The sequence below is a fragment of the Rosa rugosa genome, chromosome 5, assembly GCF_958449725.1.
Source record: "Rosa rugosa chromosome 5, drRosRugo1.1, whole genome shotgun sequence".
Taxonomy (NCBI): domain Eukaryota; kingdom Viridiplantae; phylum Streptophyta; class Magnoliopsida; order Rosales; family Rosaceae; genus Rosa; species Rosa rugosa.
The window spans coordinates 53,627,145-53,650,536 of NC_084824.1; the positions used below are offsets into that span (position 1 = coordinate 53,627,145).

The 23,392-nt window shown below is 39.7% G+C and overlaps 5 protein-coding genes across 6 annotated transcripts; 3 read left to right on the top strand and 2 right to left on the bottom strand.

Annotated features, from left to right (window-relative positions):
* Positions 1–4,768: 4,768 nt before the first annotated feature.
* On the top strand, positions 4,769–5,326 carry LOC133711892 (protein TRACHEARY ELEMENT DIFFERENTIATION-RELATED 7A-like). Its single transcript, XM_062137968.1, has one exon. The coding sequence runs from the start codon at positions 4,769–4,771 to the stop codon at positions 5,324–5,326; it is 558 nt and encodes a 185-aa protein (XP_061993952.1).
* Positions 5,327–6,917: 1,591 nt separating this feature from the next.
* LOC133712925 (protein LIKE EARLY STARVATION, chloroplastic) lies at positions 6,918–10,829 on the top strand. Its single transcript, XM_062139034.1, has 4 exons — positions 6,918–7,533; positions 8,158–8,789; positions 9,612–9,802; positions 9,984–10,829. The coding sequence occupies exons 1-4, from the start codon at positions 6,978–6,980 to the stop codon at positions 10,588–10,590; spliced, it is 1,986 nt and encodes a 661-aa protein (XP_061995018.1). The 5' UTR covers positions 6,918–6,977; the 3' UTR covers positions 10,591–10,829.
* A 150-nt stretch (positions 10,830–10,979) lies between these two features.
* LOC133712926 (2-methyl-6-phytyl-1,4-hydroquinone methyltransferase, chloroplastic-like) lies at positions 10,980–13,907 on the top strand. Of its 2 annotated transcripts, XM_062139035.1 has the most exons (4): positions 10,980–11,896; positions 12,250–12,556; positions 12,987–13,200; positions 13,521–13,676. In XM_062139035.1, exons 1-4 carry the CDS (start codon positions 11,340–11,342, stop codon positions 13,535–13,537), a joined length of 1,095 nt encoding a protein of 364 aa, XP_061995019.1. In that variant the 5' UTR covers positions 10,980–11,339; the 3' UTR covers positions 13,538–13,676. The 2 variants fall into 2 exon arrangements, with proteins under 2 accessions (XP_061995019.1, XP_061995020.1); XM_062139036.1 differs by lacking the exon at positions 12,987–13,200 and having other exon boundaries at positions 13,521–13,907.
* Positions 13,908–14,192: 285 nt separating this feature from the next.
* Positions 14,193–15,539, bottom strand: LOC133711893 (F-box protein At5g07610-like). Its single transcript, XM_062137969.1, has one exon. The coding sequence runs from the start codon at positions 15,537–15,539 to the stop codon at positions 14,193–14,195; it is 1,347 nt and encodes a 448-aa protein (XP_061993953.1).
* Positions 15,540–19,797: 4,258 nt separating this feature from the next.
* LOC133711894 (F-box protein At5g07610-like) lies at positions 19,798–21,108 on the bottom strand. Its single transcript, XM_062137970.1, has one exon. The coding sequence runs from the start codon at positions 21,106–21,108 to the stop codon at positions 19,798–19,800; it is 1,311 nt and encodes a 436-aa protein (XP_061993954.1).
* Positions 21,109–23,392: the final 2,284 nt, after the last annotated feature.

A 23,392-nucleotide genomic window follows, 5' to 3' on the forward strand; every position in this document is an offset into this window, starting at 1 on the left:
CTAGAGATTGAGACCAAGCCCAAAAGACTTTGTCCCAGGCCCAGGCCCAAGGGTACCAACAACAACACCATAGCAGACTTTAATCTACCTCTGCCAATCATCGCCGCCGCCGCCACAGATTCTGGCGGACGTCCCCTCCAACGCAGCATCAGCGCCACCTCCTTTTAGCAACCGAGCACAGATCAGCATCAACCCGATCGGTGCTGGAACTGGGAGAGAAGAACAACAAAACCCAAACGGCCAAAATCGAGGGACCGATTAGGATCTCTGATCTCAAACCCAACTGCAACCGCAACAACAGAGGCCTCCTATTCAGCCAATCCTCGCTCACCGCCGCTACACAGACCGCACCTAGTTCAATCGTCGTTGCAAATCCGCCAGCTGCTCCTCCGCAACACCTGCTCCAAACCGCAAAAAAGAAACCCGCTCCAAGCCGCAAAACCTACTTCCCCTGCCTCACCTTTGAAACTCGCTCAACGACGATAGATCGCGCCTCTGCTAGACCGACGATGAGGAGCAAGCCGTCGCCGTCGCTCTCTATGCTCAAAACCCTAGGTTTTGCTAGTTTTATTAACTATCCTGTTTCTTAATATTATATTGGCAAGTAAATAAATGAATAAATAGAAAGACATTGTAACTTTGAAATAAATTAATTAAATGAGAGAGGATTTAGAGATGACCTCATTAAATTTGAAAAGTGATGATGTTTTTATTTTTAGCTTATAGTATAATAATCTAAACCATTCATCCTCTAGTTACATACACACATATATATGAGTCCTACAAAAAATTAACCAAATCGAAAAACGTTTAACCATTTGATTAGCTCAATATTCATTTTAATTTTATCTAACGGACCACATTTGTTTACACAATTTTGAATGACCAAATGATCATGGATTTAGTTGATTTTTTGTAGACATAATTCTTGCATAGGAATCTAAAAAATCAAAAGTTGAGATCATTAAATTATGTCACATATTAGTGTAAAATAGTGAAAATTTCTAAATTCTTAAAGTAAGAAGGTCCTCTCTAGAGCAAGCCTCTTAATTAAATTATCAAAAATATAATACGTCATTTGGAGCTTTGCTAGGTTTTCTCTGGTTGGGCTGTTGAGTTAAACGTATGAAGAAAGGCATTAATCAATTTAACTGATGGAGTATGTATGCCAAGGTGGGCTGCTCTTGTGCCGTCTAGAGCATCATTTTTTTTTTTTGGCGGCTCAAATCCCTAGGGTATTTGTCTTGTTCAATTTTTTTTCACATGTGCAGATGCCTCTACCTACTAAGAGCAACTCCAACAGCTTCTCTATAATTTCTGTATTATAGGGAAGCAAAAGTCAAAACTTTAGCCTCTTTTTCTTCTCCAACTCCAACAGATTCCCTATTTTACAACAATTTCTAAAATCTTCATATTCTTCCTTAAAATTTTAGAGTTTGCTGTAAATATAGGGAATTTGGTTTTCTCTTTCCTCACTTTCCCTAAAATAGGGATAGTTATAGAGAATCTGTTGGAGCAAAAGAGACTTATTTTTCCTTAAAATAGAGAAAAATAAAAATATAGGGAATCTGTTGGAGTTGCTCTAAGGAAAAGAATTCTCTAATTCGCAGGGTGGACCATCAAGCTGATGAGTCTGAAAAGGTCACTGTGGAGAGAGCTTTGGTTCTGCTGGTGTAGAAGAGAGCTAGGAATGGGGGTGATTGTCCTTCCCCAAAGAAGTTTATAGGCGCCCAAGTGCCCAACCATGGAAGATGCTGCTTTGGGTCTTGTGGAAACTTCTGAGTTATTGTGGAAGAGGGGTATGTGCTGCTGAAAAAGGAACGTGGGTCGGTCATTAGGTAGTAAGAACAAGAAACCTAGGGGCTAGGGCTCCGCATTGCTTGTCTTATATATCCAACAGTAGACAATGGTACTATTTGTCCTAGTTATAAAAGCAAAGTAAAAATTATAGCTTTATTTAGTTCTTTAGCTTACAAGATGGATATACTTGATTCTTAGATGGTTTAATTGTACAATAATTGAGTTTCTTAAACGGTTAAATTTTTTATTCTGAGAGTTAGGTTTACTTGGTGTTTTATTCATTTCTGTAGGCTCGTTTTGAATAAATGAGCTTATTTGTCTAAATGAGTGGTACTTGTTAATTTGTTTAGTTACCTATCCTCAGAGATATGATATAATTATAAAGATTGATGTATATGCTGTTCTAATAGTGAATAACTAGCATTTCTTCACACATGCTCTGCATGTTCAAGTATCTAAAAAAAGAACAGTTATTGCAGAGAGAAGATAGTGGGAGAAAAAAGTGGGTTGTGAATTTTTTTTTAATAGAAATATATTTTATAAATGTCATAATTGTCTTGTGATTTGATTAATTCTTATAAAATTTTAATCTTCTAGAGTCATTTATGTTAAAAATTTTAATTCTGGCTAACAACATTCTCTTAAGGATAGTATAGATATTATATGTTTGGTAAAAAGAAAGATAAAAATCGGAATCAATCATGTATCTAAACCCCAAACCAAGCAGTAATCACTTCTATAATTTGAGCCAGTTATATCTCTTGGAAATGTATATCATTGATCGGTGCATTTGTTCATTTTTGAAACAAATGTGAATTTCATTAACTCATGCCAAGATGACCATTACATATCCTTTTGCTGCCTTTGACTAGATAGATCAAGAAGTTGTAGTAAGAGAACTATTGTGATACATAGAAACAAACCATCTATATTCGAACTAACCGCTCACTTATTAAAAGCGAGCCTATAAACTATGGAAAAATAGCAAGACATAGTAAATAGGCCCCTACCACACCTATCTATATTTTTTCCTCGCCCTTCAAGTTAGTGCAAGGAGGTATTGTCGGGCACAATTGCATCCCGGTCCATAGAGAGATTGGGCCTAACAACAGAGTGAAGCAAGCCCCATAGTTGTCCAAACTTTTGAAGACCCGAATGGACTCGAATGCTTCAATAACGAGCCCAAGCCCATTAGTTTCTTCATCTTCCTTTTTTGGCCCACAACAGCATTGAGCCCATTTCCAAAAGCCATAAGCATAGGCCCAATAGTTTGACCTAGCCCAATTAGGTCAAAACCCAATATCCCACGGGCAGCAGCATGCATGCCATAGTTTCCGGCCTCGCCGTCGTAGGGAAGTATCCCACCAGTCGCACGACCCCTTGTACCACAGCCAAAGACCCTCCTAGCCACGACCATTCCAGCCACCTGTGGCCACCACCAGGTAACCATCATGTGAACCATCAAGAACTGGGCTCGAAACACCCAGATCGAGCATGGTATCTCCATCAGCTCCGGTCGAATCCCACAGTACATCGTTCCTACCAGCAGCTTCAGCCCGCCACCCGTCCGCGCCTTATACGACGGCGTCAAAGCTGTTGAAGTCACAAGGAGAGAGTTAGAGGTCTCTGGCATCCAGATCGCAACACCTTCACCACCATATCCCATGACCCAGCCATCATGTCGAGACTTCTGGAAATCGGGCTGCCTCCAATCAGGCCACCACCCATTAGACCACCACCCATTAGACCACCACCAAGATTTCAGGTTGCTATTGAGCAGAAAATTGCCCTTCCAAGAGGGCAGTGCAACAATTGACACATAAGGAGGATTGTGCCCATCTCCCGCAAAGGCATCAGATGGGAGGAAGACAATTGGACCTATAGGTTTGGAATTTGGAAGGCGGTGGGAACCACCATATGCATCGCCGACATCAGTAGACGGCGTTAGGGTTAGCGCTAGAACCAGCGTTTAGACCTGTAAATGGACCGGATTTTGATCCGGACCCGCTCCATATCCGTGACTATTGGACGGGTTTGGATCGAAAGTTTTGATCCATTGATCCGTTAATGATCCGAATCAGTTAACCCGTTTATTTAACGGATCAAATACGGATCTAGGTCGATCCGATCCGTTAATGATCCGGCCCGTTTTTGTAATAATAAAATATTATTTTTTATTAATATATTATTATTTTTAAAAAATATAAAATATAAAATATGAAGAATTTCTAATACAATTTTTTTGCAGAAATCTAAGGGACAGTCTATCACCCAAGATTCCAAGAAGCATTAAGAATTTTGATAATGTAATTCTACTTTTGGTGATACTTTTCATGTTGTTTTAATATTTTATTAATATCTTATGAGGTATAATGATATAAATTTAATATTACTATTTAAAATTTTATAATATTTGAAATTATAACGGGTCGGATTGGCGGATCGGGTATCCGTTAACCCGGCGGATACGGATTTGGATCGAGCTATCAACGATACGCCGGGTTAACGGAGCGGGTTTGGATCGAATTTTTTTTTAAGTAAACGGATTTGGATTTAGGTCGATCCGATCCAAATCCGGTCAATTTACAGGTCTACCAGCATTGCTAGAGAGAATAGGGTCATATAGAATTTATTCCAATATATCGGTGCATTTGTTCATTGTTTGTCTGTTTAGTTAAGTTATTTGTAATCAGACGGTCTAACCTTATATGGATAAATATAAAATGACTATCTTGCTGAATACATGTTACGTGTCTAGTCCTCCATATTCAAATCACTTTGTCGTTCTCACTGCATGACATACACGTCTCTTCGATCTCCATCTGTCACGTTGCCACCTCCATACATCTGTCACCGACATGCAGCTGCCTCCTGCTTATGATTTACATAAACTTCAGCCTTCAAAGTTCTGTTGAATGCAAATTCAAATCAGTTTCCAAAATTTTGTTTGATGTAAAAGGTTACAACAATGTCGTCCATCTCTGCAATCTCATTCACACTCGTAAAACGAACCATTCCACTTTGCTCAGTATCCAAAACAAGTACTAGCACCAGTACCCCTCCATTGTTATTGTCACTCAAGAACCCTATCTTTCCCACTCGACCTCAGATTTTAGTCCATGCTCGATTATCTGACTCACCCAACGAGTATCCAACTCGGAGCCCGCCGGAGTTTTCTCCTCCGGTGCCGGGTTTTGACCGGCCTTCTGTTCCACCCGAAGTACCTGGAATATCTACCTCTCCGGAAGTTGACATCCCAACAACTACTCCACCTGAGGTCAGCCCTTATCCTCCACCACTTGACCCCGGTCCGAACCCGGGTCCGGATTTTCCAGTACCTCCTTTGAAGCCACCTCCTGTTCCGGATGTGCCACGTCCTTTTCCAGATAACCCAATTCCAGGACCTGACAGACTGCCGCCGCAGCCACCGGATATAGTGCCTCCACCGCCTCCTGGGCCTGAGATTATTCCACCGCCAGCACCGCCGCCACCGCCTACGGGTCCAGGCGGGCCTATTGTTGTCTAAAGTTTTGAAGTAGAAAGGAAACACAGAAAATTGTATACATAATTGTGGGTTTTGGCCACGGGGTGACGGGGTTTTATATATATATCAGGGAATTTTCTTCTACTTGTTCAATGGTACAATAGCTTGAAGTTGCATGTAATGTTGTTACATTTCTAATCAGCATTTTCTACCAATCCGGTGCAGCACATACACAACATGTTGGAACGTGCAGTTCTATCGAGTTTGGTTCCTGGAATCACGAAGGAAATCAAAGCTTCACTGTACCTTTACACCATATATGTCTGTATATATGTTAGTTACATGCATTCTAGTTTTTTTTTGTCTTTGCTTAAAAAATATTGATGCATGTATCACTAGAGAAGCAAACGGAAGCTGGAATATTTTCTTTTGTTTAAAAAAACAACCATATATCTTCATATTAAGTCTCCATGTATATATCTGAACTTTAATTTCCCAAGTGAAAGTTGCATGTCAATGCTAGTGCATGTATCACTTCAATGTTGTGGAATTGGAAGTTAAATTGATTTTTTAGGTTCGGTTCTTGACATCGAAATTGATCACATCTCATTATTTCATTAGTTTATACAAATACTGGTTATTTGTTGCATTCAAATGCTGGTTCACATCTCGAATATTTCAATAAGCCCTCTCTTTTTCCCATTGCCACAAGCTAATTTGGGAAGCTATCTAGCTCTTTTCTTAAGCCAACTGGGGAAGCCATCTCTATTTCCCCATAGCCACCCGCGGGAAGCTAATTTAGTAATTTTGGAAGCTATCTCCTTTTAAATAAGCTAATTTCAATCAGCCACCTATTTTTCTGAAATATTTTGATGAACTAATGTCTTAGCCTCGGTTATACCATGTACGCACTAGTAGAGTAGTGTGGTTATACCTGTCTTAGCTATATATAGCCATCTCTTTCCCTCAGTGCTGCTTCTAAAGCTGCGACAATTGTTAGAGCCATATCGATCTATCTTACCCTGCTTCAACCTCAATCTGTGTTTCTTTTTTCACAAGCAATGAAGCAAAGGAAAAGAGCTCAAGACAAGCGTTCATAACATGGACCTGCTCCGTTTTATAATCCAAGTCTCGGGGACGGTTTCGGGTTCTAAACCCAATACAAGAATCCTTTCCGGTCACGTACCGTCCCTCCCTCCAATTCGCGCCACGTGTCCCCCATCCAAAAATCCTCCCTAAATTGGCCCAAACAGAATCCGCGTCACAAGCTTCCTTCTATTCCACGGAACGAATCACATGATTTCCCCCCCTCTCCAAAAAACCCAAAAAAAAAAAAAAAAAATGAAATTAGAAATATCTAACCACCTAGAGAAGGTTGATTGAGCGGCCTAGCAAAAAAACTTTCATGCTTAATATTTTAAATCTCAACCTTAATCGCTTTCTGATAGTAAGTTTGAGGGGTATTCGCGTTCTTATGATTACGGTGGAGAATTAATCTTCCATCTGGTGGACCTCAATTCGAATCCAATCTGAGTGAGACATTCACTAACTCTGTTACCGACGTGACTCGCTACCTCACTCCTGAACAAAAAACAAAATAAACAATAAGAAACTAGAAATATCTCGACTCCAAAGTACCTTCCTTTTCCACTCTTCACTCTCCACTGATCAAAAAACACTCTCCCCCACAATAATGGCGTCGTCTTATCTCGGCGCCTGTACTCCACGCGCCTCCCAGTTCTCCTTACACGGGCACAGACACCGATGCCCGATCCTTCTCGAGCAGGCGCGAACCGCGCCGTTCGCCGGAAACAGAGGAGTAAGCTTGAAGGTCAGGGCGGCGTCTTCCGATGGCGGCGGAGAGTCGTACCTCGGAATGTGGAAGAAGGCGATGGAGAACGAGAAGAAGGCCGTCAAGTTCCAGAAAATCGTCGAGAATTCAGCTCCGGGGGACAACGACGTCGGCGGCGCCGGCGAGAGCATTGCGGAGAATCTGGAGCACAAGAGCCAGGAGTTCGAGAAGATTCTGGAGGTTCCGAAGGAGGAGAGGGATCGGATTCAGCGAATGCAGGTCGTCGATAGGGCCGCGGCGGCGATCGCGGCGGCTCGCGCGCTTTTGAAAGAGAGCGGCTCGAAGAAGGAGTCCGGTTCAGGTGAGCCGGGTTCGGGTGGAGTGAGGACTGAACCGGATTTGGGTGGAGTGAGGACTGAACCGGATTTGAGTGGAGCAATTGAGGCTCCTGATGAAGGTAAAGCCGTAAAGGTTTTCAAGTTTGTGTTGCTTTGAATTTGGAAAAATTTGAATTACTGATTAATTGTGTGTTATATTTGTTAAATTTGAATTACTGATTAATTGGAGTTTGATAGTTTAAATTTCTGGTCTATTTGATGCTCATGGATTTTTATAGTGTAAAGTTTTGGCTTTATTTGATTTGTGATGATTGCATCCATCAAATTCTGAAACTTTGATCTAATCAAAAAAAAAAAAAAAAAAAAAATCTGAAACTTTGAGCTATTGAAATGGTTTAAGTATCAACCTCTGAACTTTGTGATCTATTGAATTTCTGCTTAACTTGTTTACTGTTGACTTTCTTTGACTGGAAAATTTTCAGTCTAATAAAAGCTTTGAAAATGAGTCATCTCCTTCTTTGGTAGAATTGGATGGTTTATTTTCCATGTTTGGTAACTTGCCATATCTCTCCACCAACACAAGAAAATAAAGATTGATACTTGCAAATTGTTACTATAGTGTTTCGGTGAACTGTAAAGTGATTCATTTCAGTTGCATATTTGCTCTCTTTCTTCTTCAGTTGTTTGTTAGTGATTTGAGCATTTTCTTTGAATTGCATGTTGAACTGTTTTAGTTTTGATAGGAATGCAGGATGGGAGTATATCTGTGCCTCAGTCAGAAGAAAGTTCAGGAACTTGGACTCCAGGTCCAGACTTTTGGTCCTGGACCCCGCCGAGTAGTGATAGTTCAGATGATATAATCGACTTGCAGGCAGCGAAAAAGCCTTCAGCAAATCCAAACTTGAGTTTTCCAGTGAAGGAGAAAGAGCGATCCTTGGATGTTCTCTCAATTCCCCTTCAGAGTCATCTGTCTGAAATTCCTCTTCCCCCTTTGCAATCACTGAAGGAGGTCAAGAAAGTGGATGTCGCTGAGTCCACTTCCACAAAAGAGGAACATGAACTTGGACATGAGTTTTCAGTACATGCAGCAGAAGCTGCTCGTGCTCTTGATAAGGCGGATCAGGAGTCATTATCTGGTGTGTATACGGATGGAGCTAGGTGGTGGAAGGAATCTGGAGTTGAGCAAAGGCCGGATGGCGTGACGTGCAGGTGGACAATGATCAGAGGTGTCAGTGCCGACCAAGTTACTGAGTGGCAAGATAAGTACTGGGAGGCTGCAGATGAGTTAGGCCACAAGGAGCTTGGTTCAGAAAAATCAGGACGTGATGCATACGGAAATGTTTGGCGTGAACATTGGAAAGAAGCTATGTGGCAGGTTATTGTGCTTCACTATTCTTCTTCTCTTTCTTTTTGATCCCATCAAGGACTGCTTCTAAAGCTGCCAATAATGCTTCATGCTTTTTTAATTTCCTTGATATATATGTATTCATTTCATTAGCCTTTGTTTTTGGGTCATGAGCAATAACTGGGTTATAGTGATTGCATTCCTAGATTCTCTCTCAAAGGCTTTGATAAAACTTTGGACTTTTTATATAGTGGTAGGTCAGATTCATCATATAGGCTGTTCTTTTTTTCTCTTTTTTTCTCTCATGTTCTGTAAAAGTGAAAACGCCCTAAAATGTAATCCTATGTTTCACCAACAGAATTGTCATAAAAAGAGATATATAGCCGTTTTCAGCTTATTTGTAGCCCTTGACTTCTTAACATCTGCTCGTTAGAACTATTATTGACAACGAAGGTTGATATTCAGTGACTTTCTCATTCCTTCTTTCATTGACTTCTCTTGTTCGTCTCATCGTACCTGTTCCCAGAGATTGCCACTAGAGTTTATTAATTTGACATTTGCGAACCATTCTTTCCAGTAGGATTTAGACACAAACTGTACTGGGCTTAATTGAAATGTGATTTATATTCAAACGCCTCACCCTTACCTAATTCTGGGATGATGTCTAGCATCCCTGCACCTACTGGTAGCCAAAAATCTCCATGTATGTGCATTTTCTTCAATCTGGTTCAACCTTGGCCCTCTATTTGCCTGCACTTCTATAGGCATTAACTATTAATTATCATATGATTATTTACATTTATTCCGTATATTGCAAGACAAACTGAATTGCAAGTTTTGATTCGGTTGCAGGATTGTGGGCTTGTGCATATGGAGAAATCTGCAGACAAGTGGGGAAAGAATGGTAGAGGTGATGAATGGCAAGAGAAATGGTGGGAACATTATGATGCTTCAGGCCAAGCAGAGAAATGGGCTCATAAGTGGTGTACAATTGATCCAAACACACCAGTTGATGTTGGTCATGCTCACATTTGGCATGAAAGGTACCAGATATTAACTTAATTTGTATTACAAGCGATCCAAACATCTTCACTTGGCAGTTGCTTTGCACATACAAATACTTGTGCATGTGTTGGTGAACCTACTCTTGCCCTGATTGAACATATGTTCTGCAAAACTTCTGTTCTTTTTTCGAAGTATTCAGTTTGTTTCCTTCTGTTGCAGGTGGGGTGAAACGTATGATGGACATGGTGGGAGTAATAAATACACTGACAAATGGGCTGAACGCTGCGAGGGAGATGGTTGGTCAAAATGGGGTGACAAATGGGATGAACATTTTGATCCAAATGGCCATGGTGTGAAGCAGGGTGAAACATGGTGGGAAGGCAAGTATGGAGAGCGGTGGAACAAAACATGGGGCGAGGGCCACAATGGTTCAGGGTGGATTCACAAGTATGGGAAGAGCAGCAGCGGTGATCACTGGGATACACATGAGCAGGAAGACACCTGGTATGAGAGATTCCCTCACTTCGGTTTCTATCACTGCTTTGAAAACTCAGTTCAGCTCAGGGAAGTTCGAAAGCCATCAGAGATTGCATCGCAGATGTCTTCAGAGACTTCATCCGAGATGCCTTCTGAGACTTCGTCGGAGATGCCTTCATCAGAGATGCTTTCAGAGACTTCATCAGAGATGCCTCCAGAGACTTCATCTGAGATACCTTCAGAGACTTCATCGGAGATACCTTCAGAAATTCCATCGGACATGTCATCAGACGGTCCATTGGAGTTGCCCTCAGAGCTTCTATTGAAGAGACAATCAGAGGTGGCCTGAGAGATGTCATAAATCATGATCTGCGCAAACTGCAAAGGGAATCTATAAATACATAGTCATAGTTTGATCCCCGTATCTGAATAATGAGAGTGCAGTATATAGTATAAGCAGTATTTTTTTCTAGGCTTTAGTATTTGCAGGTTTTTGCTTTGTCCATGTGTGCCTTTAATCTCTGAACAAAATTTCTCCCCTCTTCATTATCGACCATTCAATAAAAGAGCGCATTGAGTTTTTCCAAACGTAGTAAATAACCATCTCTGAAGTAGATGCATGCAACTTTGACATTTTTCTTGCAAGACAAAACCAAATAGAAGCTTATAACTCTAAAGCTCTTCAGTTTGATTCCCCAAGGGTAATAGCCAATCTGAACTCAGAAGAAGACACAAATAATAAAAGCACCAGCCTTTGTCTTACATGAATGTCCAAAACGGTACGTTTAAGGTCTCTGGCAGCTACTACAGCACTGACCCAAGTACTACTACCACAGCACGTGGTGTCTTCCTATCTCCCTTTGTAGAACAATCATCGGTAAGCCGGTTCTGTTTGGTAATCCTTTCCTTATTTGATTTTGAGTATGGTGGTTTCAGTATGAATCCCCATGGTTGTTGCTTCTATGCTCACTTCACTCTGATTCTTAATCCCCATGTTATCTGATACATTTCTTTGATTTTAGTTCGGAGTAATCAGTGAGATAAAAAAGTGTAAATTAGCATTTTAATTTTGTGGGTTTTGTTTCCTTTTATCATACCATGGCTATTTCAATGCTCTATGGAGCTCAAAATCTGAAACTCACTTCTGGCATAGCACCGACTTGGTTAGGTTCTGGGGGAAATTTTCAATATGGGTCTTTCCCCAAAAAGGTTTCAGTTAGTTATGGAAGGAATTCCAAGGCTAGAATTTTGGGACCCATATGCAGTGTCTCATCCTCAAGGCCTGCATCTCAGCCTAGGTTTATACAGCACAAGCAAGAAGCATTTTGGTTCTATAGGTTTTTATCTATAGTCTATGATCATGTGATAAACCCTGGGCATTGGACTGAGGATATGAGAGACGATGCTCTTGAGCCGGCTGATCTTTATGACAGGAATATGACAGTGGTAGATGTTGGAGGTGGAACTGGGTTCACAACACTGGGGATTGTGAAGCATGTGGATGCCAAAAATGTTACAATTCTTGACCAATCACCGCACCAGCTTGCCAAGGCTAAGGAGAAGGAGCCCTTGAAAGAGTGCAAGATTATCGAAGGTGATGCCGAGGATCTGCCATTCCCAACTGATTATGCGGATAGATATGTCTCTGCTGGAAGGTAACATCTATGTTGCTGTTGCTTTGCTGTAATGTAGTGCCATTCAAAAGGAAGTGCAAGTGAGGATTGAAATTTGTGATATAAAAATGGAATCTGATCTTATTTTGATATTCATTCCTGTAATGATGTTGCTTTCGTTATTTCAGATTTATCATTGAGGTGGATGAAAGAAATTGAAAGCAGTTGTTATAGCAAATTTAACTTTAAGAGTTCAATTAATTTTGTGTATTATGCTTTCAGATTGTTGGGCTTTTTAGGGCTTTCCACTACAAAGCATGTTGTAATACTATACAAGATAGATTGTTTATACAAGAATCACCAATCTTATGCAATCTTATGATTTTGTTCCTCAGTATAGAGTACTGGCCGGATCCACAGCGTGGAATCAAGGAAGCATACAGGGTACTAAAAATAGGAGGAAAAGCCTGTCTTATAGGCCCTGTGTACCCAACCTTCTGGCTGTCTCGTTTTTTCGCAGACATGTGGATGCTCTTCCCAACAGAGGAAGAATACATTGAGTGGTTCCAAAAGGCAGGTTTCAAAGATGTTAAACTAAAAAGAATTGGTCCAAAGTGGTACCGTGGAGTTCGCCGGCATGGCCTGATTATGGGTTGCTCTGTGACAGGTGTGAAGCCCTTAAGTGGGGATTCCCCTCTCCAGGTACATTATTCTTTATCCCGTAAAGAGGTAAAAAGTTAAAGTAAGCTCTTTTCTCAGATTAGAAAAGGAAAGCTCTTCTATGGCATCAGTGTCACCGTTATAGCATTTGATAAACATACCACATCCGGAGCAGCATCTTGCAATAACTTATAATTCGAGGCTTGCTTGTTATTATCCTCGTAAAATATTTTGATTAGGAGGCAACAACATTCCATTTGTTGAGCTAGTACTTGCACCATTATGCCTTGAGAGAAGAAGGAAACATGACTTAATTGACCAGCTCTGTGATTTATTACTCTAGAATTCAGCTCGGAATACTCTCCTTTTGAGAAAATTTTAGATAAAGTTTTAGTTCTATAAATACCTGCAAAAGTAGTGGTTGTCACATTTCATTCTTAGAAACTTTGACCGAAGTCGAACTTGTTGGTAGGAGTGTTGTGTGGTGGTGGAGATTATGGCAGTTGATTCTGGTACTAGCAGTGAGTGGCAGTGTATGTCATTGCAACAATGGCAGCGGCGACCATATTGGTGCAATGGTAATACAGGAAGTGGCGACCATATTTGGTGGAATGCCGATCGTGGTGGTGCTCATGCTAGTGATTGTGGACTTGCAGTAGTGGCAAAGAGGAGTTGTGATGGTGTTGGTGAGACTGTGACAGTGATCGATGTGGTTCATTTTAAATACAAAAACAGAAAATAGAACGCAGCAATCCCGCTAAACAGTAAATACAACCTAAGATTTGAGGTTTGATTCAAGTATTTAGTCCAGGAGCAGGTTAAAACACCTCTTTAAAGTGAAGTAGTTACAGTTAATGACCTTTGAATCAGAATATGCCCATTTAGGCTACAAGTGTTTACACATTGTACCTAGAGGATTAAGTGCTAGGTTTACTGAGAAGGCTTATATTCCCTGCCCTTTGATGCATTCACTTGTCGTATTTATGTGATATCTGTTTTGGTGCAGCTTGGTCCAAAGGTTGAGGATGTGAGGAAGCCCGTCAATCCATTTGTGTTTCTTTTCCGGCTAATTCTTGGAGCAACTGCAGGAGCTTACTATGTGCTGGTTCCCATTTACATGTGGATCAAAGATCAAATTGTTCCAAAGGGCAAACCTATCTGAATTGGGAAAGGATTGTTAGCATTCTCATCCTTTTTCATGATAACTGTTTGACCAGTGAATGTCTTGGCATTGTGCTTCCGATATGGAACTCAACAACATAACTTTGTCAAAACTGTATTGTCCAAGTGACTAAATTGATCCGTAATGTCATTTTTCCTTCTTGTTGTATAACATTTCACATTTTTCCTTTTATTGCTGAGTTGCATAATAATGGGAAAGCTATTCATTGCATTCGTCGGGACTTCCAAAGAATTGCCCTCTGATAACTCTTGGGGAAATGTATATTGCATCAGAGGGAAGAATAATTTTTCTTTTGGGTGCCAGAGATGTGTAGATCTAAAATAGATTGGCTCATTGATTTTTCTAAATCAACTGTTAAATTTCTCGTACTGTTTAACCGCAAAAATATCGAATAAGCAGTTGAATGAATGTTACAATTGTGACTATAAAGAGATCTCTAGTACAAAGCAGAGTAGATGCTAAACAGCTAAAATTTATATGGAATGTATATAGATTCTATCGTTCCACACAAGCTAAACCCTCCATGTAAGGATACATAACAACCTCATCCCTATAGAATCGACCATCCATAGCAAGAAGAAGTTCTTCATTGGCCAACTCCACAACAGATGCCTTGAAGGTCTTATTCTTCAGATTATAAGATATGACCTTATCTGGCATATACAACAAAAGATCAGCTGAAGAATCCTCCTCTTCATGTTTTTCCTTCTCTTGAGAGAGGCACAAGATGACAAAAGCATTCGGATCAGGAAGAGCTGTGAATACCGAATGAAGATCAACATGATACTTGACAAACCAGCCAGAGTAGTCCCTCTCCATCTCCATCACATCAAATTGGGTCTTGCAATTCTTATAAGTCTCAATCAAATACAAATGGCCACCGGACTCCCCAAAATATCTTTGAGCCAATCTCGGCCATTCAGTGGGCCATGGATCAGAATCCTGCGGAATGTTTTTGACAACCAAGGGGACAGGAGGGGTAGTGGACACGAGCAGCAGACGTTCTTGGCCTATATCAAAGTAGTGCAGCACATCAGTTTCCTTTCTTTCGAATTCAAACCTACCACCTGGGAAGAAGCAGAATGAAAATCTTGCTTCCCCTGTCTCTCTTATCCAATGAACTGCGCCGTTGCAGTATATGGCGCCTTCCCTGCTCCTGCGATCAAAGTGCATGGCCACCATCTTTAAACTATAGTGCCTGTGCCTGTCAGAGGGGCTTTGGAAGAAAGGAATATTTAGATGCTTCCAGTTTTCAGTCTCAGACGAATATATGTCTATTTTGTGGTGCTCGCCTTCCCGTTCCACATAATGATAAATGGTGGGCACCGAGTTAGTCACACAGATCACCTTGTAATGAGGTGATTTGGAAGGGTCAAAAGCCAAAGCATACCGTACAAAAGCTAATCTGTCCATATATTCCCCAACCCTTGGAGAGGAAACAGCCCGGAATTGGTTGGTTGTTGGATTAACAACATATACGGGATGATGTTTCCTTTGTTCTCCAAATATAGGAATATGGCAGAGAAAGAGGCCATTGCAGGACTGAAGAATCCTCAACTTGGATCCATCAGGGACGGAATTGTTAAGGGTTTTGAAGGGATTCCACCCAGGTGGGATTTCATGGTTACCAAGAGGGATGGACTTGAAGCACTCGTCTTGGATTTTGCTAGAGAAGAAAGCCGATATCTTGGGGTTTTTGAGGGTGCGGAGGTCGGAGATGAGAGAGAGCCAATGCGTGGAGACGCACTTGAAACGAGCAAGTGATCGTAATGGCAGCGACACAAGGATCTGAGTAAGGAGCTCTTCGATATTGGCTACAGCTTCTGCTGCTGAGGATGACATGTTTCTCTCTTTCGCCAAGGGTTAGGGTTTTGTGTTGGTTTGGATTCCAAGTTTTCTTTTAACTCGAACTGTATCTAGCGTACGTTTTAGGGGGTTTGTAGTAATTTTCGAAAGTTACCACGTATGGAACTGTATCTAGCGTACGTTTTAGGGGGTTTGTACACTGTACTGCCAGTATGGAACTCGATCTACAGCCTAACTTTGTCAGAACTGTGTTGTACAAGTGATTAGATTGATCGGAATGTCATTTTTCCTTTTGCTGTATAGGTATAGACTTGCTGCTATGAGTAAAGCTTAATGCGTTCGTCTCTCTCTTACAGGTCTCTGAGATCTCCTTTTGTTTTATTTCCCAGTTGATGGATTTCATGGGAAGGAAAGATTATTAATTTTGCTTTTGGACTATCAAATTAAGTATATATTGGGGAACATTCAAAAACTCTTTAACATGCAAAACCACTTTAACTGAAGTAGTAGATTTTGGACATGCGATTAGAAATACAAGATTGAATTCACTAAAATATCTAAAATCTTGTTTCCATTGGATTAGGTTTATACGTCGCAAAGTTTGCGGAATGCCTAACCAAAGTAGTACATATCAACGTATCAGTGCTCAAAAGTAGTTCACATTACTAAACAAAGCTGGAAATCAAACACTCACCTACAAAGGCCGTGCACTTCATTCCTTTGGATCTGCAATGCCCGGAAAATGTGCAGTTCTGTCAGCAACATATAAGAATGATCTCAAGAAAGTCAAAGGCAGACTAAAATTTCGTTCTGCTTAATTCTATATCTTTTGCGTTCAGTGAATGACCAAAACAGAGTTGTTAGCAAAATTTCCAGTATGCGAAGACCTATGGAGAGAGATGAAGCTGTGTAGAAACGCAGTGTATGCACAAGCTGTAACTTCAAGGACATGATATTGGTGTTTATATGTTCAGCAAACAAATATTCTCACACAGAAACTTATTTAAATTCTTAACACAAGAAAAGGACAGACAACGAAGCAGTCCAGTGCAGACTGAAATTTCCAAAGGCTTCTTTCTTGATACAGTTCTGTTATAATAAATTACAGTGGTCCAAGGAAGTCATCATTGATAATCTTTACTTGGTTCCTTCTTCTTATGATGATCGATCACCATACATCCGGAATTGGTAAAGAGACCAATAGAGAACTAAACGAGGTTCAAGGGGCCTAATATTCTAATATTCAAATCAGTTTGAAGCTATTTTGTTCACTCCGTTCTTGCAGGATCTTCAAGCTGCTAGGTAGACTGGTTTTGCAGTACCTTTAGATAGGAATTTAGTATCTTCGCTTCTGAAAAGCTATTCACTAGTATAATTAGTTTATAAATCACAAGATTGCAGTTATGGATGCATTCTGTAAACCAAATTAGTAAATAGTAAAGTAAAAAACAGAGTTTTGGTGCCTTTTTGTTTGGTAAGATACAGTATTTGGAAAATCACTCAACCCAAAGAGGAAATCCAAGACTTCTATTACCCCATTAGCAATACATATATATACATATATAAATATATATATATATATATATATATCGCTTTCTACCATACTAGCTATATGTTCATGTTCATATTTTTCTCCCACTCTTCTCTCTGTGGTAATCGTTACTCCATGCAGAGCATGTGGAAGATTGCTAGTATATACTAAGCTTCTATGATGAATACGCAGACTGTGCTTCTTCTCTTCCATCTGTTCGTACAGTTCGAACATTTAAAAATTCATAAACAGAGGAAAGCGGTCACTGTTGATGACTCTACAGTCTTAATGCCTCCACGGTAGTTTATCTAATTTTTAGATGCAAGACATGATTGCATATTGGTCACTGTCAATATTAATCCATAGGGCGAAGGCATAACCTTCTGCCCTTCTGGTATACAACATCAATACAAATATAGAACAAAGCTATACCCTACATATATGTCATCCCATCTACACAAAACTACACTTTACTGAGGTAGGAAATTAGAACATTTACAGTATTTTGTTGCTTTGCATCTGCAATGCCACCTGCAGTAGTTGCCTGAAAATGTGCATGCCTGTCAAGAATAACATATAGGCGGCAATAGAATACTATGTTATGTACAAGTATTAATGTCTGATATAAGAAAACTGATCCATTTTAGCTGCAAAAGACCAAGCCGGGTATCTTTTCTTTTCTTTGGTCAGGAAAAGACCAGATAGATTGTTAGTATCCTGACATATATGGAGAGAGAAGAACCTGTGTAGAAACAAAGAGTGTGTGCACTGTATTTCCTACGGCCGAAACACTTGTGTCAGCTAATTCTGTTCATAGTGACAACTTTTCAGTTTTTGCTACAGGTAGAAAAAATGACATGTCTGGTTCCTAATATATGTCACTATCTCTATTTTCTCACAACGGAGGAAAAAGATTGGATTATGAGACAGTTGACGATCCAAATTTTGGCTAAATATATTGTAGCCTTGATAAGAGAGAGTGAACATATAATGCTGCAACTTCAAACCAACTGTATTCCTCTTTTTGCTTATGGTGTATATGCATACAGTGTTTTAGAATTCATTTAACACTGACTAAATTTTGCTGGATTTCCAACAGTAAATATTCAGTAACTGCTAACTTTATATGGACATCTGGGAAACAAGTTCCACCGTTCGAGACATAAGAATCTACACAATCTAGGTAATTGATCATTTTAGAAAGCTTGTGCTACATATTTGATTATATCAAACCACACCACTGATAATTGAATTTGCTGAAAGAAATATTACTAATGTAATAAGTAAGTAGGTTTTTACATGGGAACAGAGGCATAGATTCCATCCTTGCACGAAGCTAAAGTCTCCATTACGGATGATTTTCATCATCCCTGGAATAAGGATTATCATGTAAAGCTAGAAAAAGTTTCTTATTGGCAAACTCAACAGATGTCTTGAAGGTATTGTTCCTAAGATTGTAATATATGACCTTACCAGGCATAAGCAACAACACATCATCAGTTGAAGAATCCTCAACCTCATTATCTTTTTCCTCTGGGCGACAGAGGCAAAAGACAGCAAAAGCATTATTCGAATCAGGAAGAGCTGCGAATACTGAATTAAGATCAACAAAGTACTTGATAAACGAGCCACAATAGTCCCTCTCCCTCTCAATTACCTCAAATTCAGTATTACAAAGTTCATAAGTCTCAATCAATCACCTCAAACTCAGTATTACACTTGGGATTCTGGTACTAGCAGCGAGTGGCAGTGTACGCCGTTGCAACAATGGCAGTGGCGACCATATTTGGTGGAATGCCAACCGCGGTGGTGTTCATGGTAAGGGTTGCAGTTGTGACAAAGAGGAGTTGTGACGGTGTTGGTGACACCGTCATGGTGGTTGATGTGGTTCAAACTTCAAAAAAAAAAAAAAAAAAAAAAAGCAGCAATCCCACTAAACAGTAAATACAACCTAAGATTTGAGGTTTGATATAAGTATTTAACAGGAGCAGGTTAAATTAACTTTTTTATGTGAAGTAGTTACAGTTAAGGACCTTTGAATCAGAAGATGCCCATTTAGGCTAAAAGTGTCTACACATTGTACCTATAGGATTAAGCACTAGGTTTACTTAGGAGGCTTTATATTCCCTGCCCTTCGAGGCATTCTCTTGTTGTATTTATGTGATATCTGTTTTAGTGCAGTTGTGTTTCTTCTCCTGCTAATTCTTGGAGCAACTGCAGGAGCTTACTATGGGGTGGTTCCCATTCAGTCATTTACATGTGGATCAAAGATCAAATTGTTCCAAAGGGCAAACGGCAAACATATCTGAAATGGGAGTTAGAAAATGGGAAAGGATTGTTAGCATTCTCATCCTTTTTCACTATGATTACAGTTTGACCAGTGAAAGCCTTCTTACTGTTTAAGATTTCACATTTTTCTTTTTCTTGGTGCGTTGCATAAAAATGGGAACGCTGTTCATTGCCTACATTGGGACTTCTAAAGAATTTCCCTCTGATAACTATGGAAAAATGTATATCACATCAGTGGCAAGAATAGATTGTCTTGGGTACCAGGGATGTGTAGATCTAAAATAGATAGCCTAAATAATCTATCTAAATCAGCTGTTAAATTTCTTCTACTGTATATGATTATGACAACCCCAAATAACAGCAAAACTATTGAATAAGATGAATGAAATGTTCCCATTAATTGTAACTATGAAATTTGTAATAAAAAGCAGAGTAGATGCCAAACAGCTGAAATTTATATGGACTGTATGTGTTTTATCGTCCCACACAAGCTAAACTCTCAATGTAAGGAAAGAGAACAACCTCATCCCTCAAGTATTCATCATCTAAAGCAAGAAAATATTCCTTATTGGCCAACTCCACAGATTTTTTGAAGGCCTTATTCCTCAGACTATAAGTTAAGACCTTACCTGGCATATGTAACAAAAGATCAGCTGAATAATCCTCCTCATTATCATTTTCCTCCTCTTGAGAGAGGCTCAAGGCGACAAAAGCATTCGAATCAGGAAGAGCTGTGAATAGCGGATTAAGATCAACATGATACTTGACAAACCAGCCAGAGTAGTCCCTCTCCATCTCCATCACATCAAATTGGGTCTTACAATGCTGATAAGTCTCAATCAAATACAAATGGCCACCGGACTCCCCAAAATATCTTTGAGCCAATCTCGGCCATTCAGTGGGACATGAACCAAAATCCAACGGAATGTTTTTGACAACCAAGGGGACAGGAGGGGTAGCAGACACAAGTCCCAAACGTTCTTCGCCTATGTCAAAGTAGTGCAGCACATCAGTTTCGTTTCTTACCAATTCAGACCTACCATCCCCAAAAAAGCGGAGTGGAAAAATTGCTTCCCTTCTGTCTCTTATCCAATGAACTGCCCCGTTGCAGTATACGGCGCCTTTCCTGCTCCTGTAGTCAAAGTGCATGGCCTTCTGCACGAAATCATGGTGTCTGCCCACGTCAGAGGGGCTTGGGAAGAAAGGAACCTCAAGACGCTTCCACTCTCCGGTCTCAGATGAATATATGTCTATTTCGTGGTGGCCTCTATCATAACAATAGGGGAAGTTATTTACGCAGATCACCTTGTAATGAGGCGACTTGGAAGGATTAAAAGCCAAAGCATAACGTACAAACATGAACGGGTCCCAGGCCTCAGAGCTTGGACAAGAAAGAGCCCGGAATTGGTTGGTTGTTGGATTGACAACATACAAGGGATGATGTTTTCCTTCTTCAAGCACGTCTACTATAGGAATATGGCAGAGGAAGAGGCCATTGCAGGACTGAAGAATCCTCAACTTGGATCCATCAGCGAAGGAATCATTAATAGTTTTGAAGGGATTCCCAGATGGGATTTCACGGTCACGAAGAGCAATGGACTTGAAGAACTCGTCTTCGGTTTTTGCTAGAAAAGAAACCGGAGATCTTCGACTTTTGATGTGTCTGGCGGCGAAAGAATCCGGGGTCGGAGATGAGAGTGAGCCAGTGCTTGGAGACGCACTTGAAACGAACCAGAGATCGAGGTGGCACCGACACAAGGATCTTTGTGAGAAGCTCTTCGACATCGGCCACCGTTTCTGCTGCTGATGAGGAATCGCATCGAATTCTCCTTTCTTTTGTTTGCGCCATCGGGTTAGGGTTTTAGAGTTTTGAGTATTCCACCCATAACATCTCCCTTTTTTTTTTTTATAGTATTTTCGTCACTCACGAAGAGAAGTTTTAAATACACATACTTAATTACTTAATACACACTCCTAATTACTTAATACACACTCCTTACTCAATACACTTATCATTTAATTTCTCATTCTAACATTTTACTAAATACACAACCCAAATTACCTAAAATATCATTAAACTTAAAAACCATGAAATACACTATTATTTAACATTTCATTAGTATATATAATTGACCATATTAATTACTTGTGTTAGTTATTGGGAAATCCATAAGGATTCATTATTGCTCCCTTCAAAGTTCAAATAGATGCTCAGAAATAGGTTTTATATTATTTGAGTGAGTTTTTCTATTGGAACCTCCAAATTTACTCACTTGACCTCTATACTTTTTACACCTCTTATCAAATCTTCAAATACTAAATTTACTCACTAAACCTCACTAAACTTCCTCAAATAACCTCACTCATATAATTTGCAAACAAATTATTATCTTTAAAATAAAAATTTTAGTCATTTCAATGATTTAATCACTCTATAAATCTTAACTAAATATACATTTCTTAATCAAACTTGAGTTTCAAAAATTAATGTCTAATCAATAAGAAAATGCCATGAACTATTATGTTTTTTTTTGTAAATTTTTTTTTCTATTTTATCTGTGCAAAAAAAAATAATAAATCATTTGTTTTTATTCTCAAAAAAAAAATCATTCGTTTTTTAATGTTTTTTTTTTCTGTATTTTTTGTTACCACATGATTAATTATTTAAATATTTTTAGTGACTTTTTTTTTTTTGCAAATATAATGGATTGACTTAGATTTAGGTAATAAATCATAAGATGATTTATTTTGTTTTCCCTCACCAATATGCATGCGTTCAACATATATATCATCAAGGTTCTAAAAAACGCTAGGCGCTAGTCGGGCGGAAGGTCGGGGACTAGCGCCTAGGGGCCTAGGCGGGGACTAGGCTGTTTTTTTTTTTAATTTTATTTTTATATTTATAACATATAATTATATAAATAAAAATATAAAAGGTATTATCAAAAACTCAAAAAGTCCATAACATAGTATAATTAAAAACTGAGCATAGGCAGTAAGCCAGTCAAGCTGCAATTCAATTAATCAAAACATTCAATTCCCATTCAGTCATTCACAGAGGAAAAACCAGCTGCAATTCAATTAATCAAATATTTCAAAACATTCAATTCCCATTTAGTCATTCACAGAGGCCAAAACAAGCTGCAATTCAATTAATCAAAACATTCAATTCCCAAAACAGAGGCCAAATATCATTATCTCAAAACAATACCGTAACTCAGTAAGCAAAGTCCAACACAGCTCCAAGCCTCCAACAATCATGAATCAGAAACACCAAAATCCAAAACTTGAGAATGAGATACACAAGTACAAAACATTCACAGTTTGATACTTTGAGACAATGACTCAATGCCCAGCATTCCAGCAACTTAACAAGATTCACAATGTATTGCAGAATCACCGAGCTTGAACTCCTTGAAGACTTGAACCCAGAAATCGAACCCAGAAAGCCCTGAAAAGTGTGAACCCAGAAATTGTGAGATTGAAACAATGAAACCCAGAAATTTGATTGAAAGTTTGAAAAATTGAAAGACAAAAACTCAGAAATCGAACCAAAGTTTGCTGCTTGAGGAGTGGATTAACAGCTTGAGGAGGAGTCGAAGAAGCAAACCAAGAGTGAATGAGTGATGACTGGAAAGTGAAAACCCAGAATGAGTTCATGAGATTGTGAGAATCATGATTCCGAATTCGATTGAATCATTGAAAACCCAGAAATTCAACTTACCATAAATTCGTTGTTTCCGGCGACTCCGACAGTCGGAGAGAGGTTGAGCCGCTGAGAGCCTGAGAATCGTGCGGCCGGACCGCAGAGAGAGGGAGAGACTGAGACTCTGAGAGAAAGAGACTGAGAGAGGGCGATTCTTCGATTTGGGAATTGGGATAAATTGGCTTCAGTCTAGAAAAAAAAAAAAAAAAAAAAAAGAGGGGTGAAACGCTAATCGCTCCCGCCTAGCTCCCGCCCAGCTTCCGCCCAGCTCCGCCTAGGCGGCCGATTTTCTCCTCAGCGCCTAGCTCACTCGACTAGGCTGAAATCGGAACGTGGTGGAGGCGCCTAGCCCGATTTTTAGAA

Bases quoted from the DNA above. Each gene is read 5' to 3' on its own strand.
- LOC133711892 (XM_062137968.1), top strand. From the start codon at position 4,769: ATGTCGTCCATCTCTGCAATCTCATTCACACTCGTAAAACGAACCATT.
- LOC133712925 (XM_062139034.1), top strand. From the start codon at position 6,978: ATGGCGTCGTCTTATCTCGGCGCCTGTACTCCACGCGCCTCCCAGTTC. The intron at 7,534-8,157 runs GTAAAGCCGTAA...TAGTTTTGATAG, and splicing joins AATTGAGGCTCCTGATGAAG to GAATGCAGGATGGGAGTATA. The intron at 9,803-9,983 runs GTACCAGATATT...CTTCTGTTGCAG, and splicing joins GCTCACATTTGGCATGAAAG to GTGGGGTGAAACGTATGATG.
- LOC133712926 (XM_062139035.1), top strand. From the start codon at position 11,340: ATGGCTATTTCAATGCTCTATGGAGCTCAAAATCTGAAACTCACTTCT. The intron at 11,897-12,249 runs GTAACATCTATG...TTTGTTCCTCAG, and splicing joins AGATATGTCTCTGCTGGAAG to TATAGAGTACTGGCCGGATC. The intron at 12,557-12,986 runs GTACATTATTCT...ACTTGTTGGTAG, and splicing joins GTGGGGATTCCCCTCTCCAG to GAGTGTTGTGTGGTGGTGGA.
- LOC133711893 (XM_062137969.1), bottom strand. From the start codon at position 15,539: ATGTCATCCTCAGCAGCAGAAGCTGTAGCCAATATCGAAGAGCTCCTT.
- LOC133711894 (XM_062137970.1), bottom strand. From the start codon at position 21,108: ATGTCGAAGAGCTTCTCACAAAGATCCTTGTGTCGGTGCCACCTCGAT.